The 19,750-nt window shown below is 41.6% G+C and overlaps 1 protein-coding gene, 1 long non-coding RNA gene and 1 pseudogene across 2 annotated transcripts; all 3 read right to left on the bottom strand.

Annotated features, from left to right (window-relative positions):
- Nucleotides 1-9: 9 nt before the first annotated feature.
- On the bottom strand, nucleotides 10-6,960 carry LOC127162646 (uncharacterized; the record flags this gene model as incomplete). Its single annotated transcript, XM_051105439.1, has 3 exons — nucleotides 6,864-6,960; nucleotides 1,487-1,528; nucleotides 10-1,155 (listed from the first exon to the last, which is right to left on the bottom strand). Coding segments are annotated over exons 1-3 (1,210 nt in total), but the record flags the coding sequence as incomplete, so codon positions are not given.
- Nucleotides 6,961-11,613: 4,653 nt separating this feature from the next.
- LOC127162644 (uncharacterized) lies at nucleotides 11,614-13,005 on the bottom strand. The gene is made up of 3 exons (XR_007827398.1): nucleotides 12,924-13,005; nucleotides 12,530-12,586; nucleotides 11,614-12,291 (listed from the first exon to the last, which is right to left on the bottom strand). It is a non-coding gene; the product is annotated as an uncharacterized LOC127162644 (long non-coding RNA).
- A 2,953-nt stretch (nucleotides 13,006-15,958) lies between these two features.
- On the bottom strand, nucleotides 15,959-18,486 carry LOC127162645 (uncharacterized protein K02A2.6-like; annotated as a pseudogene).
- Between the last annotated feature and the right edge of the window lie 1,264 nt (nucleotides 18,487-19,750).

Below are 19,750 nucleotides of genomic sequence, written 5' to 3'. Positions count from 1 at the left end.
AGTTATTACCCCAGCATTGGTACTGGTATTGGTTTGGGTTTCTATATCTCTGGTAGTTGAAATTATGCGTTGTTGTTTTGCAGTACATGCGATACTGAGAACCAGTGCAGATGTATGTGTCATTATAAAGCACACATTCATAGACTGGACTAATTGCTGCAGGGATAAAGGTGCTATCGTTGTAGTTTGTCCAGAAGCAGGAGGATGACACACTAGAGTAGCACGTACAGGTGTCCTTATTACCAATGCACTCACAGTTTCCACTCATACAGTGGTAATGGTATCTACTGTAATGGAAATCATGTACACTTGTATTGCAGTAAATGCGGTACTGAGTACCAGTGCACATGTATGTGTCATTATAAAGAACACAGTCATAGACTGGGCTAACTGCTGTAGTGAGAGCAATGATATAGCCATGTGTGTCACAGAAGCAGGAGGACAAAATGCTATTGTAGCATATACAGGTATCCTTATTACCAATGCAGTTACAGTTTTTACTACTGCATTGGTACTGGTATTGGTTTTGGTTTCTATATCTCTGGTAATTGAAACTATGCATTCTTGTATTGCAGTACATGCGGTACTGAGCACCAGTGCAGATGTATATGTCATTATAAAGCCCACAGTCATAGACCGGACTAACTGCTGCAGGGATGGTATTACCATAATTTGTACAAAAGCAGGAGGATGAAGTACTAGAGCATGTACAGGTGTCCTTATTACCACGGCAGTCACAGATATTGCTTGCACAGCGGTGCTCACTTCTATTGTAATACAAATCATGTATACTTGTGTTGCAGTACATGTGGTACTGAGCACCCGCGCAGATGTATGATGTGTCGTTATAAAGCACACAGTCATAGACTGGAGTTGTAAAAGAAATGATATTGCCAAAAGCCACACAGAAGCAGGAGGAAAAAGTGCTAGTAGAGCATGTACAGGTGTCCTTATTAACAGTACAGTTACAGTTATTATTCACACACTGGTATTGGTCTTGGTACTGATATCTCTGGTAGGAGAAATCATGCATTTTTGTGTTGCAGTACATGCGGTACTGAGCACCAGTGCAGATGTACATGTCATTATCCAGCTTACAGTCCAAAACTGGACTAACTGCTGCTTTTGGTTCAGCAGCAGTGGTGGATATGAAACCTGAGGACAAGAAAAATTTTATCAAAGTCAGAATATAGAAATAGCAAACCAGGTGGATCCTCAGCTTGTTTAGCACATTTACTGTAATTTAAAACACTGCGTTTTTTTTTTTTTTTTTTTTTTTTTTCTTTCAACAGACTATACTGTTTATTTTTGATACATGCATTCTTAAAATGTATTAAATATTTTGTAAATCCATTTTGAAAGTGAAAATAACTAATTTGTTAAGTTGCATCCTTAGATGAATTATGACATTGAATAAGTACTTAGAAATGAATGTAACCAATTGTATTTAAAACAAAACAATCAACCAATACTGGCTTACACATACACAGGATTAAAGAGATGATAGTCAACAGTGACTGCACAACACCTGCCATAAAAAAGAGGACAGATATTAACATTTTTCATGATTTCTGAGTTATACTTGGATGTCACTTATGCTGCCCTCAAATCTGAATTGTTTTTCAAACTAGATCTTTAGGTGTAACGCCAAGCCAGCAGAGGGAGCCTTCACCCCAGTACTGCCTGCATGCTCCCTCTGCTGCTTCTACTGTCACTTCCTGTTTGGCAGTATATAAGGACTCACCATGTGCTCACACGTCGCGAAGTATTGCCAGTTTCACCTGCCTTACCAAGCGTTTATTATTACTCTGTTGGATTACCTGTTGCGACCTTGCTTTGTTTATGGACTCTTGATTTCACGGATTACCCCTGTTGGATTGTTTGCACGTTTGGACTGTTTTCAAGGTTTGACCCTTTTCTGCCCTTTGACTATCGCTCCCTGGATTTCCCTATTGTTACGGTTGCTTTCATGGACTGTCTGCTTGGTATTTGACCCACTGCCTGTTTAAACTCTCTGCTGTTTGGATTACGTTTACGTTTTGGACTGCTTCTCCGGTTATTGACCCTTTGCCTGTTTCATCGTGTATGTTTGCTGTTGTTTATAATAAACTTCTGCAATTGGATTCTACACCGCCTCAGTGTTCACGTTACAGAATACTTCGCCTCCCCTGAAGCCAGCAGAAGTTACAGCGCACACACAACCAGAATCATGAACCCAGCAGTATCCCGTCTCATCTGCCTTCGTCAAGGCGACCGGTCCATAGAGGAGTATGTCGAGGATTTTTGTGGACTGTGTTATCAAGTAGATTTTAATGATGTGGCACTTAAGGACTTTTTTCGTTTTGGTTTGAACGAGCCCATTAGTTCAAGTCTGCCAGGGGGAAAAATTTGTTGGTCACTGGAGGAATATATCGATCATGCTCTGCTCCTAAGCGGATCACCATACACTGTTGGGATTGTGGACGAGGGACCCCGCAATCCCGCAGTAACCACCACACCACAGCCTGTGCACGTCATGCCTGCCAAGCCAAAGCCTGTTCAAGCCACATCCACCAAGCCAAAGCCTGCTCCAGGGCCTGCTCACGCCATGCCTGCCGCTCCAGGGCCTGCTCACGCCATGCCTGCCGCTCCAGGGCCTGCTCACGCCATGCCTGCCGCTCCAGGGCCTGCTCACGCCATGCCTGCCGCGCCAGGGCCTGCTCACGCCATGCCTGCCGCGCCAGGGCCTGCACGCACGATGGCTGCCGCCACGCCAGAGTCTGCACGCAAGATGGCTGCCGCCACGCCAGAGTCTGCACGCAAGATGGCTGCCGCCACGCCAGAGTCTGCGCGCAAGATGGCTGCCGCCACGCCAGAGTCTGCGCGCAAGATGGCTGCCGCCACGCCAGAGTCTGCGCGCAAGATGGCTGCCGCCACGCCTGCGCGCAAGATGGCTGCCGCCACGCCAGAGTCTGCACGCAAGATGGCTGCCGCCACGCCAGAGTCTGGCAAGATGGCTGCCGCCACGCCAGAGTCTGCACGCAAGATGGCTGCCGCCACGCCAGAGTCTGCACGCAAGATGGCTGCACGCCAGAGTTTGCTCACAAGATGGCCGCCATTCCCAAACCTGTTCACAAGATGACCACCGTCCCAGAGCCAATCTACAAGATGGCTGCCTTCCCCAAGCCAGTTCACAAGATGGCTGCCATCCCAGAGCCACTCCACCAGGTAATCGCTGTCTCCAAGCCACGCCTCATGATGGCACACGTACTGGACTCACCCCTAATGGCTGTATGGGCAGCTAAAATGACAGCTACTGTTCCTGCACCAAGTCAAGCTGCAGAACCAAGTCAAGCTGCAGAACCAAGTCAAGCTGCAGAACCAAGTCAAGCTGCAGAACCAAGTCAAGCTGCAGAACCAAGTCAAGCCACAGTTGCTGCTCCAGGGTCAAAAGCTTCCGAGTCCAGTCGAGTTCCAGGGTCAAGTCAAGTTTCCAAGTCCAGTCAGGCTTCCAAGTCAAGTCTTACAGCTGTTCTCCACGAGTCATGCCAAGTCACAGCTGTGGTTCCCCACGAGTCGAGCCAAGTCACAGCTGTGGTTCCCCACGAGTCGAGCCAAGTCACAGCTGTGGTTCCCCACGAGTCGAGCCAAGTCACAGCTGTGGTTCCCCACGAGTCGAGCCAAGTCACAGCTGTGGTTCCCCACGAGTCGAGCAAAGTCACAGCTGTGCCCCACGAGTCAAGCCACGTCACAGCTGTGCCCCACGAGTCAAGCCACGTCACAGCTGTGCCCCACGAGTCAAGCCAAGTCACAGCTGTGCCCCACGAACCAAGCCATGTCGTTCCTGAGCCAAGCCATGTCGTTCCTGAGCCAAGCCATGTCGTTCCTGAGCCAAGCCATGTCGTTCCTGAGCCAAGCCATGTCGTTCCTGAGCCAAGCCATGTCGTTCCTGAGCCAAGCCATGTCGTTCCTGAGCCAAGCCATGTCGTTCCTGAGCCAAGCCATGTCGTTCCTGAGCCAAGCCATGTCGTTCCGTAAGGACTCTGCGCCAATGCCCCCAGAAGTGGCAGCCCCGGCTGCAGAATCTCCTCAAGGGGCGGCGTTTCCCCACGGACTCTCTGCCTGTCCAGTCACGGCCATGAAGGCCATTTATAATTGCCCTGCCACACCTGCCCAAGCATCTGCGCCCATGCCCCCAGAGGTGTCAGCGCAAGCTGTAGATCCTCCTATGGGGGCGGCGTCCTATCATGAACTCTCTGCCCGCCATGTCGCTATCAAGAAGGCCAAAGAAATCATTCATTTGCACACCGCTCTGCCTGCCCTGCAATGGCTCCCTGCTACGCCTGCTCTGCCTGCCTCGCCATGGCTTCCTGCTCTGCCTGCTCTGCCTGCCTCGCTATGGCCTCCTGTTCTGTCTGCTCTGCCTGCCCCACCATGGTTCCCTACTCTGCCATTGTGCCACGGCCCTGGCCTTCCAGTACTTCATGGTCTGCTACTGCTTCACGGCCCAGGACCTCCAGTGTTCCACTGTCTGTCATTGCTCTGCGGCCCAGGCACGTCAGTATTTCACGGTCTGCTGTCGCTCCACGGCCCAGGTCCTCCAGGTTTCTACTGTCTGCCACAGCACCGCGGCCCAGGTCCTCCAGTGCTTCACTGTCTGCCACTGCTCCATGGTCCAGGTCCTCCAGTGCTTCACTGTCTGCCACTGCTCCATGGCCCAGGTCCTCCTGTGCTTCACTGTCTGCCACTACTCCATGGTCCAGGTCCTCCAGTGCTTCACTGTCTGTCCCTGCTCCACGATCTAGGCCCACCTGCTCTACATGGACCTGGCCCTCCATCCCACCCCCTGTTTTGCCTCTGTTCCCCCACCCACCTGGACTGTTGTTTGAGCGCCAGGAGTCGCTCCTAGGGGGGGGGATTCTGTAACGCCAAGCCAGCAGAGGGAGCCTTCACCCCAGTACTGCCTGCATGCTCCCTCTGCTGCTTCTACTGTCACTTCCTGTTTGGCAGTATATAAGGACTCACCATGTGCTCACACGTCGCGAAGTATTGCCAGTTTCACGTGCCTTACCAAGCGTTTATTATTACTCTGTTGGATTACCTGTTGCGACCTTGCTTTGTTTATGGACTCTTGATTTCACGGATTACCCCTGTTGGATTGTTTGCACGTTTGGACTGTTTTCAAGGTTTGACCCTTTTCTGCCCTTTGACTATCGCTCCCTGGATTTCCCTATTGTTACGGTTGCTTTCATGGACTGTCTGCTTGGTATTTGACCCACTGCCTGTTTAAACTCTCTGCTGTTTGGATTACGTTTACGTTTTGGACTGCTTCTCCGGTTATTGACCCTTTGCCTGTTTCATCGTGTATGTTTGCTGTTGTTTATAATAAACTTCTGCAATTGGATTCTACACCGCCTCAGTGTTCACGTTACATTAGGACTACTGACTGTTAAATTTCAAACAATATTTATATGGTGCCATATCGTAATGGCTTAACCAATAGAATGATGCCATGAGGTTTTGCTGTTTAGATTATAAACAAACAAACAAACAGACTAAATACATACATACATACATATTTGCTGCCTGTCTGAACAAAGTCAAACTGAATTCAACATACTTTCTATTTTCAGATCAGATCACTAAAGTGATGAGCTCAAACTATGAAAGAGTGGTTCAATGTGTCATTTTCACGCATACATTGATCCTCATAGTCCTGACCTTAACCACATAAAAAAATCTTTGGGATGTGCGTGAGAACAATTTACAGAGTTGTTCTACATTCCCATCATCAATACAAGATTCCAGAAAAAACAAAAAAAAAACAAAAAAAAAACGTAAACTCTGGATGGAAATAAATGTTGTGGCATTGTACATGGTTGTCAAAACAATGCCACACAAATGTGTGCTGTAAACATTTTAAATGCACATAAAATACATGCAAATTTCAATTAAAAAATTAATAATTTATTGTTTTAGCAAAAGTTTTTTAAAGGGTTACTCCACCCCAAAATGAAAATTTTGTCATCATTCACTTACCCCCATGTTGTTCCAAACCCGTAAAAGCTTTGTTCGTCTTCGGAACACAATTTAAGATATTTTGGATGACTGTCCCATTAACTGCCAAGTAAATACCAGTGTCAAGGCCCAGAAAAGTATGAAAGATGCAGTCAAAATAGTCTGTCTGCCATCAGTGGTTCAACCATAATTTTACGACATTACTTTACTTTATTCAACAATTTGTCACCGTTGCGCCATTTAGGGAGTGTCCGCTGGACAGAAACTGTGTACGCTGTTCTGTGTTAGCCACACCACACGGATACGTTTTCTACGTTTATTTGTACTTTGATTCGAATGAAAACAGCATATCACGCAGCTGACATTCTCCAAAATGGTGATATGGTGACTCGGAGGAGACGAATTGTTGAAGAAATTTGTTTGTTTAGTTTCTGTACAAAAAGTATTCTCGTAGCTTCATAAAATTATGGTTAAACCACTGATGGCAGATGGACTATTTTGACAATGTCTTTCATACTTTTCCGGGCCTTGACAGTGGTATTTACATGGCAGACAATGGGACAGTCACGAGCCTCCCAGTTTTCATCCAAAATATCTTAAATTGTGTTCCAAAGATAAAGCTTTTACGGGTTTGGAACGACATGGGGGTAAGTGATTAATGACAACATTTTCATTTTGGGGTGGAGTAACCATTTAATTATCATATATTTAATTATCAATCAGTACTCAATATATGCAATATGCGGGAAGGGCATCCGGCATAAAACGTGCCAAAACGGCTGTGTGGATCACTCTGCTGGCGACCCCTGATAAAGGGAGCAAGCTAGAGGAGAGATTTTCTAAATCAAAACAGGAAAAATGCTTACTTTTAAAAACAATGATCATCATTATGGAGTCTGATGGTCCACTGTGTTTAATATTTATTCAGCAAACCAGATCAGGCATTGATTCCTGAAATAAATTAAGACATAACAAAAATTAGCTGTGGACAGCAGGGAATGTAGAAACAACCTGAGGGTGAAACACTGTCAGTTTAAACAATTAGAAATGAGCTACAGGGGTGTAAATACTATTATTAATAAAGTCTGTTTGTTGCTTCCCGATTATTAAAAAGCCAGCCATTCTCATATTTAGGAATCCACCAGAGATATTCAGCACAGCCTGAAAAATGTGCCAACCAACGCTACATTGAAAGATTTACACATTTGGCTCAGTTGTGAGTGATTAAAACCCTTACATACGCATGCTTTTGTGAGCCTACATTTATAGATTTGTTTGCTATACTAAAAAAAAAAAAAAAAATGGCGTAGAAACAGTTTTCACTTGAAAATTGCTAGTAAATTTTGCAGTGAATTACAAAGAAATAGGAAGTAACACACTAAATTCAGTTATATTTTTCCTCCCTTTGCCTGTAAAACCCTTTAACCCCTACTCACAAACCTTGAACAGCCCTCTGATTTTTTTAAATGCTCTTATTACACATACATCACACCTCATGGCACATAATGAAGTATATTTATTTTGAAAAGGTTAGTAGTTCATCCTGAGGATGAATATCAAAGATTTAGATGACTTAACTTTTAAAAAAGTTTTTCAATGTTTAGCCTAAATAGCATGAAACATGTACAGTATCAAAAACAGCTATTGGAACCAAAATTGCAAAAATTGATTGATTGATAGTAACACTAAAGAATTTCATTCTTGTTCAAATATGTACAGAGGGTCTTACCTGATATGAGTTTACATGTAGTCATCTTCACCCATCTAGACTGACTACACAGAGATATTTTTGTATCAGATGTTTCTATGACAATTATCTGCTCATCTAATGAGGAAACATATTTTGTCATCCATTCCTGCTGAAATTCAAATTCATATTCAAATGTATACAAAAAAAAAAGATGCAGCAAAAACTAATCAGTCAAAAACAACGATCATACAGTATTTTGAAAAAAAAAAAAAAAAAAAAAAAAAGTTTATAAAAGGATTACCATCTTAGGCATCCATATTAGCCATGGCACATATTTTCAAAGCAGACTGTGCAAAGACAACAAGAGCTCCACATCCATCTTCAATGCAAGAAACCCAGCAAAAGTGACCAAAAGCTCATTAAAGTCGTCTTCACTAAAACTCCACCCTGTCAAATATTCTTGCTCAGTGTGAATATATAGGAATCCGTTGTTTCCATATTGTAAAACTTTATGAATATTTTGTCTTAACTAGGCCTAGAGAGTTTCTGTGTAGATCATAATGCCATGTAATTTGGAATCTGCATGAAGAATATGAAGAAATCTGCATGAAGAAACATTTAGAGTTTAACACTGACTAACCTACCAAACTAACCAACCAAGCATAATTACAAATATTTATATCAACAAAATTTCTCAAAATCAGAACACATTTTAAAACAGATTCCCTATACCACAAAGCTCTTGTTATCAATAATCTGATTTAAAGAATGAATAAACACTTGACAGCTTTTGAAGCTGGAAAAAAAAAAAGTTATAATGGATATTTGCTTTTGGTTATAAAAAGGAAAAGGCTATAAATTAAATCTTGTAACCTTGACTGTGATAATTGTCACGGGCGTCGTGTGTGGGAATGAGGAGTAGGAACGAGGAGATCCGAAACATAGATCCGGACTTTTATTTAAATAAACCACACTAGGAACAGGACGAACAGGAACAGCAGGGAATACACACGTAAACATAACGCACGAGACTTTAAAAACCAACAAAGACACAGGGAACAGAACCAAACTTAAATAACCAGGCTAATCAGTGGAAGACAGGTGTGAATGATTAAACAATGACGTAATAATAGGCACGGAACAGGAAAGACCAAATAAGGGCATACACAGGGAGAAACCACAGAAACAGTCCACAGGGGTGTGACATTACCCCCTCCCTCCCATAAGGCGTGACTCGCACCATAATAAATACACCAGGGAGGGAGGGAGGGTGGGCACCCTGGAGGCTCGTGCAGGGCAGACACAGGAGGGAGAGGCGGTACGCCTCCAGGGCAGACCATACAGTCCGGGATGCCACGGCGGGTCAGGTAGCTCAGGGAGCCACGGCGGAGCATACAGTCCTGGATGCCATGGCGGGTCAGGGAGGCATATATGGCTTGCCATACTCAACGCCATTAGTTCAGAGCACGGAGCGGCTGCCAGCCGATTTGAGCGCGGGGCCGTGGCCGGAGTTCGTGAGCGGGCCGCGGTAGGAGTCTGTGAGCTGGCCGCGGGTTCTGGGCGTTTTGGTGGTTCAGGACTGAGGAAGCAGATGGAGCCTTGGACCAGGGGGGTTCGTTTGGGGCCGGGCAGGCGGTCCGAACCGTTGGCGCGGCATGTTGGGGCTCCAGACATGGTGTGAGCTGATATGACCCAGCGTGCTTCAGAGGGGGCCGGACGACGAGACATGTAATCCTCCTCGACTTCGAAATCAGACCCATTCAAATCTAATTCAAAGGACTTTCGATCAGGGGATACTCACATCGCAACGGATTGTCTCTTTGTCCAAATAATATGGTTTTGATTAAAATTCTCATCTTTTGTCTTTTTACTAACAAATCAATGAAAAACGGAAAAGAAGCATTCATAAATTTGATTATTATCACTGAGAAAATAATTACAAATCACACTAAATATTCTTGTAAAATAACAGAGAAAATTAAAGCAAACATAAATCACTTGAAGAGTCTGATGTACATAAGTCAATGACAAATGAAAAACAAACAAACAAACAAACAAATACATACATACATACATACATAAAACACAATAAAACACAAATTTACATCCAAACTGATGACCACAATAAATGTATGTTAGGTTAATGACTGTTATTCAGAACTGATACTTATGTATTTTACTGTACAATAATGGCTCATCAGTCATTTTCAATGAATTATGTAGTCCTCAGTTGTGTCCACAGCAAAGACATCTGAAAAACTTCCTGTCCTGCTGCCTGACCTGGACAAGAATGAGACGAGAGGAGCTGAGTGACTTCATGAAATCCATTTAACCTCTGAAACATGAACCTCAATGGAGTAAGGAATCACGTGGTTTATTTATTTTTTTGTTTGTTTGTTTTAAGTAAATACTGATGTTTACCTTTTCTTTCATATACTGTGAAATGCTATACATGTGGAGTGGTATGTTAAAATTGGTTAAAACTCATTAGTGAGGACAAGAAATGAAAGCTGGATGTAAAAGTTTGAAGTAGTTTTAAAAGAAAACCTTTTTCAGCTTAAATTATTATTATTATTATTATTTTTTTCAGTTGGAGTTCGAATAGTTTTGGCTCATTTAAACAATCCATCACAGGATAGAAAATGGAAGTGTAACTGATTAAACAACTGCCTGACATTCCTCTCAAAGTCACAGATTACCAACATAAGAATCTGTAATATTCCTTAACATTCCAGAATTTACATGGTAATTGATGGTAAATTGGATACACGTCTGACTTCATCAGAAAGATAAAGGTTCCCTGCTGGGAGTTCAAGATCAGGAAGAGGATCTCCAGCAGCTTACTGCCATTAGTGAAGAAACACAGAATCCAGGTGCAACCCTCTATCCCCCTAAAATGACTGCTCAGCCCCCCTAAAATTTTGCGATTAGCTCCATAAACTGTATACAAATTCGTGATGGCCTCAGTCCCCTTTAAATTTCATAAGAAAGTAGCGGCAAACTTCGATCGGCTCCTCCCGTCTTTCGGCGCGTTCTTCTTTTTCAATCTGCAAACGGCGGCACAGAGTGAGAAACAGAGGACAAGGTGTGTTTATTAATAGATTGTTATAATATCTGCATCTGTGCGGTTCTTTGTCATAAAAGGAGCAATCGGTTCCCCATCTACTGTATTTTACGCTGTGTTCACCCCTCATCACACCACAGCTGACTTTATAAAACGACCATGTTTTGATTTTCCATTGTTAAAATTTAACATCCAATATAATGCATATTCCAGTGCATGTGCAATAAAGTTTGCATACTTAAGGAAATAGGGTTGTAAATGCAAACCGTAATTTATATATATACACACACACATATATATAAATATATATATATATATATATATATATATACATACATGTATATATACATATATATAGGTTTTTAAAAGATTTTTGGGTCAGCACACCTTAATAGCTTCAACAATTGATTGCCAATTAAGTTTAGAATACATTGAATTTAGGCCCAGATTATGCAGAGCTGTAATAGCTGCTAATGGTGGATATTTTGATGAATCGAAAATTTAAGTTATTTCTATGTATAAACTGTTTATGTAATAAAATATGTTTTTGTAGTTTGTGTTGTCTCTTATCAGTGCTAAATTACCACAAATTTAAAAGGATTAATGCCAATATTTTCCAAAACCCAACTTTTCTAGGGCGTTTCTTTTCTAGGCGTAACTTTTGGAGGGCAGTGTATATATTATAATTCCCTCACTAAAATGAAAATCCTAGAATCGCCCCTGGTTCAGATCAATGATAATCTTCATAAAACTAACCACATTCAACTGCAAAGTAGAAGAGTAATTAAAGTAATTACATCAAAATCATCAAAGATAAGAAATGCATTTACTAGTAGTATGAGGCAAACAGGACCCATAAAACTCAAGATAAAGCCTTTAATCCATTTTATTCCAGCAGCCATTTGGATAAAAAGAAAATAACTGAACGAATTTGTCAGAAATACTATTTCAAGTGCTGACTGGTACAGTATTCAAATTTTGTGCATGACATTAACACAGCATGTGTCAAAGCTTTTATCAGACAGCAGAAATGTCACAAAACCCCCAAGCTGCTTTATTTCCTTCTAACCAAATTAACTTGAAAACAACAACAACAACAACAACAACAACTCACTGTTCGCTGCATTATCCTTCAGGAACCAGACCGACAGACACACACACACCACAACCAGAGCAAACAGATATCCAATCACACAGGAATCCACTGCTAAGCACCTCCCTCTTTTTGGAGCTGATCTGTGATAGGTTCTTCACACAGATGAAGAGCAGCACAGCTTCAATGAACATCCACACAAAGCCGAAGAGAAAGAGAAAGAGCTGAAGGCCTGAGATCACGACACACAACACTTCACAGCATTCAACAGATCCAGCAGTGGGTCGCTCTGACAAAACATGTCAGAGTACATGAGTGCCAAATCCGTGCTTGTAATAAATGGAGGCCAGTGTAACGGTTGTTCCTCTGCGTTGTGTTGATTTTTATTTGAATAAAGGATTTTCCACACACAACTGGTTTTGGTCACGGGTGATTTAATTGTAGTGCCTGCAAAATTAAACACAAAACCACACAGGCACGGTTATCGGCTCTGCTCTGCAATGCCTCTCTCCTCTAATGGCATCACCGGAAAGAGGACACAATTCACAACATACGTTTACATTATATGTAATAATATCAATAATATTTAACAATGACAATACTAATAAGTGAAATTTGTAAGCATTTTTACATTCAAATAATTCAAAAGAGCATTACAGTGTTTCTTAGATACCAATTAACATACCTGAATAATAAAACACAAAACCATACAGGCACGGTTATCGGCTCTTCTCTGCAATGCCTGTTAACCACAACGTATATGTTAAGTGCACCAGGTAGTTAATTTTTGAATACACAGCATCTGACTTCGTCAATATAATATTCATTATCTTCATAAAATAAAATATATACCTATATAAACATATAAATCTTTGTATATCATTAAACGCGTTATTAGCCACTTAGCCGCTGCACACACAGCGTCGCCATTACACGCAGCTCGCTATTCATCCGATAACAGCAATCAAACTTCATTTAACACATTAATAACTCAAAATAACGGTTTGACATAACGTCAGATTGAATACTTTCTCACATTTGATCTTTTAAACATGAAGTGAACGCTCATGAAACCGTACCTCTCTCCTCTAATGGCATCGCCTGAAAGAGGACGAGCCTAGATTGCGCTGCGATTTCCTTCTCTCAATTGCGCATGACGTCAGCCGACGTGCATACTGTGATTATCACCTCTGATAAGAGCGCACAACCTTCTTTCAAAATAAAATACCCCATAACAAATAATTAAAATAAAATAAAGTTCCATAAATAAATAAAATGAATAATCTGGTGTAACAACATATCCCTGCTACACTAGGGAGTGCTTAACTGAACTGAACGTTTACTATCGCCTTCTTCCTTGCATTACATCACTGAACAGGTAATATCCTACACAGTGCTCAAACACTCCTTAAAGAGGCAGCATCACACAAATTAGAATCTTCCTTAAAGGGACTATACTCTATAGCATCTCTCCCCCCCCCTAAGAATCAACGTTATTAACCCAGCATAGTCCAAACAGAACTTCCCCTTAAGACCCATCACAGACTATAAAACTGTAATTTACACTATAATCTACAGATTAAGCCTTGTAGGTGCTTTCTTTTGACGTTCTGATCTCCTTAAAGTCTCTACAGCTTTCTCATGGGAGGTTGGTACACTATCCAGAGGTACAGGTGCCTCCAGTGGCACCGGAACAGCCGTTTCCTCAGAGCTCTGTGCAGAAGCTGGGGAACAATAGTCTGTTAAGGGGGGAGAAAAGGAAGGAAGGGGAAGAAGGGGGAAGAAGAGAAAAAGAAGGAAAAAAGAGAGAAAAAAGGGAAAAAATGAGGAGGAAAGAGAAGAAAGGGATTTTTTCCTTTTTGTCTTCCAAAGCATTGTATTTGCAATGTGTGTTTACAATAAAATATTTTTAAAAACTTTTTTTTTTTTCAGTTTTCCTATATATTTATATGGGAAAAGGGTGATCACAAGCTTCCTGGTTGCTATGTTTTTATTTATTTATTTATTTTTTTTTATCAGTAAAAATCCCATATATTATGTCCATATTAATTAAGACATTTCTGAAACAATAAATTAAAATTTTATTAATTTGATATTACTGATTGTTAATATTTTTTCAGTTCTTTCACAGTTTTTTGCAATTTTAGTTATATATTTCTGCTGCAGTTATTTTCTAAAAAATATAGTAAAAAAATAGTCCATTTATGAAAGATTCTTAAAATTTCTCAACATTTTCAAAAGTGCCTATAACCTTTGAATGATACTGTAGCAAATTAAAATATACAAAAGAGAGAGAGAGAGTTATTTAATGATGACCAAACTTTTATTTTTCAATCAGTCATAGCCAATTATTTATTTATTCCTTGAATCATTCAAGTTTTGTATCAAGTGCTGCACGTGCAAAATAGAAAACAGAACAATATTTATAAATAATAATTTCCATTTTCCATGGCTCTTGTGCATTCATTGATAGTGCAAAAGAACAGAAAACACACCCAATACACATAAATAAAACTGTAAAATATTCATAACTATTGTGCATTCTTTGTAAGTGCAGACGAACATAGAACTATTCACATAAATAAAACTTTCTCTGTTGTGCAAAGAAAGAAAAAAAACTATATACATAAATAACTCCACATCAAAGATCAGTGTTTCTTTCTGTCTTTTTTCATTTTGTTTTTTTAATATCCTCCAACCACTGCTCCTTGGATACTGTCTCTACAGAGGGGCAGTATATACTTTGGCTTAGTGCTCATCTAAACAAAATAGGAAAATAACAGTAAATAATGTGCATTTTTGCTAATTATTGGAGAACTACACATGTTTTTATTTACTTATAATTATACAACCATCAAACTTAATAATGTCAACCATTAAAACTATTAAACATCAAACTACAAATAAAGCAAAACAAGGTTACACTTTATTTTGAGCTATTACACTTCAGTTATAAGTATCTAAATATTAAATTACTACATGCTTTTACTATAGGGCTAAGATTAGTGCTTTGTTTGGTTTATGGTTAGTTGCATGCATCCAATTCTGCATAATTTACTGTTATTATTATAGTAATTATAGTACTACTATAGTAAAATAAAGTGTTAAAAAAATGCATTGTTAATTTAGTTAAAAACTGTGATTATACATATGATAATCAATCTGAAAAAAGGACATAGTGACTACACCTCTGTATAGTAAAACCATGGTTAATTTTTGTAAGGGATGTCTATATCTATAACTATAGCATTGCTTTTTTATTCAAATTATTATTTGTAGTACATGTATCTGTTTATAAAAATAGTACTACACAAAACATGATTACTACATTTGTACTATAGCAAAACACATTAAATTTTCATGAGAAATGACTATGTCTACAACTTTACATAGTTTTGTACTAAATGTGTTTAATAAATGTGTTTAATATGCAAAATTACAAGCAAACGGTGTTTAATATGTGAGATTATAGCCAAGTCGTGAAAACAAAACATGGTTACTACAACTTCACCATAGTATAACCATGGTAAATGACTATATATACAAGCATAACGTTTTTTTTTTCATTCAGATAATAACTTAACGTTATTAATAATATTCTGTTTATACAGTTGTTATCGATCTGCCAAAAACAACTGTTACTACAAGGTTACTACTCGTTCACTATAGTGAATTTCCATAAGGAATGATTATATCTACAGATGTAACACTTTTTCCTCCATTTAAATCAAACGTCAGAACGACTAAATTAAGTTCAATAAGATGACGTGCAAATCGTGTTTAATTGTGGGCGCGAGGCAATAAGTTCGTTTGTAAACACAAAACATGAATGAACGACGGACAAAAACGCAACGAATTGCTAATTGAGAACATGAAACAGAAAGGGGGAGAAAAAAAAAAAACATTTATTACTTACTTTGTAAAGTTTTCCGTTACCCCGCTGGTATGACTTTTTTATTTGCCTCAGAATGAAGCTAAGCACGGTGAGTGGCTGCATCCATTCGCGTTCGGCAACGCGATTGGCTCGCAACGATGGAGAGCGAGCGATGCGATTGGCCCTCGTCCATTCTCGCAACGCAGAGCGATTGGCGCCTCGTCCATTCTCACAATGGATTCAGGAGAGCGAGCTCGGCGATTGGCTTTCGTCCATTCTCACAATGGAGAGCGAGCAGACGCCTGATCCATAGGCCCCCACTTCTTCAGATCCATTCTCACCCTGGAGACAACCCCACTGCTCTTTAGCTGGACAGCTTCTCAGATGATCCTGATGACGACGGACATCCCGCCCATCCAGCCTCACCACACAAGCAGTCTCACGTTCCTGAAAGCTCTGTTCTCTCGCATGCCTGTCATGCCAAGCTTTCTGCTTCCCTTGCTGGACTCTCACTTTCTCCTCAACATTTGGACGCAGCAAATCCAGGCAAGATTTCGGCTTCTGCCCCATCAACATCTCGGCTGGCACCAAGCCGGTAGTAGTCTGCGGAGTAATCCGATACTGAAACAGGAAGCGAGAGAGGTTAGTTTCAAGACTTGCCCCCGACGTCTTCTTTAAGCCCTCCTTCAATGTCTGCACTGCTCTCTCGGCCAGTCCATTTGATGCTGGATGGAAAGGTACGGTACGGACGAATTTTTGAAATAGCTCTGCCGTAAAGGTTGGTCCATTATCAGTGACAACTCCATCAGGCAGTCCATGTACTGACAACACTTGGCGTAGCGTCTCGATTGTCACAGAAACTGTAATGTTTTTCAAGATGTGTGCTTCCAGCCACTTGGTGTGAACATCCACCATGACCAATCATGTGGACCTCCTGTAACACTCTGGCTCGTCCTGGTGGTGGCACCACCACCCTTGAACCCCATAAGATGCAACCGTCCTGAACTGAAACCTCATGTTTTCTTTTCTCAAGAGGTTTCATCTCCAAATCCACAACAGTGGGTGGCCAACCCTGTAGAACAAACCTTTTGACTTTCGACAAAACCTCTCTCCATCCAAGTTTTGATCTGCTTTGCACTCACTGGTGAGTCATTCAATTTCTCCAGCAGAAAAACGGTTTCAGGAGGCAGGGGAGTGGATGCCGGGGTGACTGGAAGTGGCAACCAGCTTAATGCGTCCACATTGGCATTTTCTTTCCCCACTTGATATACTATACGGTATTGATAGGTAGACAATGTCAATGCCCACCTCTGGATATGAGCTGATGCCATGGAAAGAATACTCCTACAATCGCTGAACAGGCTCATCAGCGGCTTATGGCCCGTGAAGACTGTGAATGGACGACCATAGAGAAATTGGTGAAAACGTTTCACAGCAAATACAATGGCCAGTCCTTCTTTGTCCAGTTGAGAGGACCCCCTTTCCGCTTTAGTAAGCGTCCTAGACGCAAATGCAATGGGTTTCTCTGAACCCTCCTCCATCACATGTGACAGTACGGCACCAATGCCGTATGGTGAGGCATCACAAGACACTGTCAGGTCTTTCTCTGGGTCAAAATGGACTAACACCCTGGCCGACTGCAGCAGATTTTTGACTTTCGTGAAGGCAGCCACCTGCGCTGCTCCCCACTTCCACTGGCAATCCCGGTGCAATAACTGGTACAATGGAGCCAGTACAGTTGATAGATCAGGCAAGACCTTCCCGTAATATGTCACCATGCCCAGGAATGATTTAAGCTCTGACACATTTCCCGGCTTGGGGGCCTCCTTAATGGCCCTGACTTTTTCTGGCATGGGATAGAGGCCCTGGGCTGATATTTGATGTCCCAGGTATGTTACACTCTCGGCTTGGAATGTACATTTGCCTTGTTTTAACCGCAGCCCTGCCTCCGACATCCTTTTAAGAACCTGATCCAGGTTACTGAGGTGCTCCTCTTCTGTTTTCCCTGTGATTAAAATGTCATTGAGGTACACTGCCACGTGTGGAATTCCCCGCAACAGGCTTTCCATTGTCCTTTGAAAAATGGCCAGGCTAGATGCCACCCCAAACACCAGCCTGTTATATTTAAACAGCCCTTTGTGAGTGTTGATCGTGACGTATTGCTTTGACTCCTCATCTAGCAACAACTGTTGATAGGCATGACTCATGTAAAGCTTAGTGAAAGTTTTGCCTCCCGCCAGCATTGAGAACAAGTCCTCCACTCTTGGAATAGGGTAAGTCTCCAGTTTTGCTGCCTGATTGATTGTCAGTTTATAGTCTCCACAAATGCGGACTGTACCATCCTCTTTCAGCACAGGAACAATTGGGGCTGCCCAATCAGAAAACTGAATTGATTCAATGATCCCGAGCTGCTGAAGCCTCTCTAGTTCCTTTTCCACCTTGTGCTTCATTGCAAATGGAACAGACCGGGGTTTAAAGAAACAAGGTGTAGCACTGGGCTCCACACAAAGTTTCACAAAGGTGCCCTTCAGAGTGCCCAGCTCATCCTTAAACACAGCTGGATACTTTGCAACCACATCCTCTGCATGAAGGCCTCTTATTAGCCTAATCTCACCCCAGTTTAACTTAATTTTACTGAGCCAATCCCACCCCAGCAGGCTCTGTCCTGTTCCTTTGACAACAAGTAAGCGAGCATCAGCCCGCTGACTGCCATAGGCAACCTTCACAGTCACAGCACCCAGTATGGGAATAATCTCCCCGGTATACATTCTCAGTTTAATGGTAGACTCACATAACGCTGGTGTCTGATCTTTAGACCATAACTTCCCACAAGTGTCTTCACTGATGATCGATGCTAAAGCTCCTGATTATGTTCCTATTTGTTCTCTGTTTTTGCCATGGGATTGACATCCCGTGGTAACTAGGAATTCACAAGCTCCAGTCTGGATCCAGAACACTTAAGAAGAGATGATGCCAACCCCACAGAGGACTTCAGATGATGCCAACCCTGAAAACATACAGCACTACCGAATTCTGCTACTAATTTATAGTGTTCTTTGTCTGTTTGATTGCGTCATTAATTGATCTTTACCACACATCTCTGCCATATGTACATCAAGCTACTACTACATATATTGTAAAAATGTCAATTTGGTGTAAAGCTGCTTTGCAACGATATGTATTGTGAAAAGCGCTATGCAAATAAATTTAAATTGAATGGAATTGAATTGAATTTTGTCAGTATAATCAGTCCGAGCAGGCTACTACATTCTCGCCAACCCATATGATTCGTTGGCTGAAATGTGCCGTTTATCCTCGTCGCCAAATATGTAATAAATAGAGGCCAGGCAGTGCTTAACTTAACTGAACGTACCACCTTCTTCCTTGCATTACATCACTGAACAGGTAATATCCTACACAGTGCCCAAACACTCCTTAAAGAGGCAGCATCACACAAACTAGAATCTTTGCATGATGAGAGTGAATGTTGACAGATGAATGCAGGAACACGCAGTGTAGCTGCTGTTGGTCTTTAAAACAGAACAACCATCTACAATCCACTCGCTGATATTCCAGTACACACATGACAGAGAACCACTGGGATTAAAATCCTAAAAAACAAAGAATAAAATATCAGAACACTGAATATTAGATGTTTTTAGATGTTCATCAGTGCTCAGGTTGGGCAAACAGAATTTAGCCTCTCACTCTGTGCCAGAAAGGTGAAGTTGACTGGTTTGGTGAGTTTAGTGTTGGAGGTTTTGGAAAGAGTAGTTGAGATCACAGTGGACATCATGGTTTTAAATGTGTCATTTGATGTGTTGAAGAAGTCTTGCTTCAGTAGACTCTCCATCGTGGTGTAGATCTTGAAAGCCACAGCAGCTGATCCTGTGTGACAGAAACAGAAGCTTATATGCAAAACTAATACTGCTAATGCTAACATGAGTGAACTCCATTACATTTTTTTCTCATGACTTCTCTACTGGAACACAGTCCACTCGGGTGTGACATCATTCCTAGCTCCTATCTGAA

This window comes from Labeo rohita, unplaced genomic scaffold (assembly GCF_022985175.1).
Source record: "Labeo rohita strain BAU-BD-2019 unplaced genomic scaffold, IGBB_LRoh.1.0 scaffold_997, whole genome shotgun sequence".
Lineage (NCBI taxonomy): Eukaryota > Metazoa > Chordata > Actinopteri > Cypriniformes > Cyprinidae > Labeo > Labeo rohita.
This window is presented reverse-complemented; position numbering and strand designations above follow the sequence as displayed.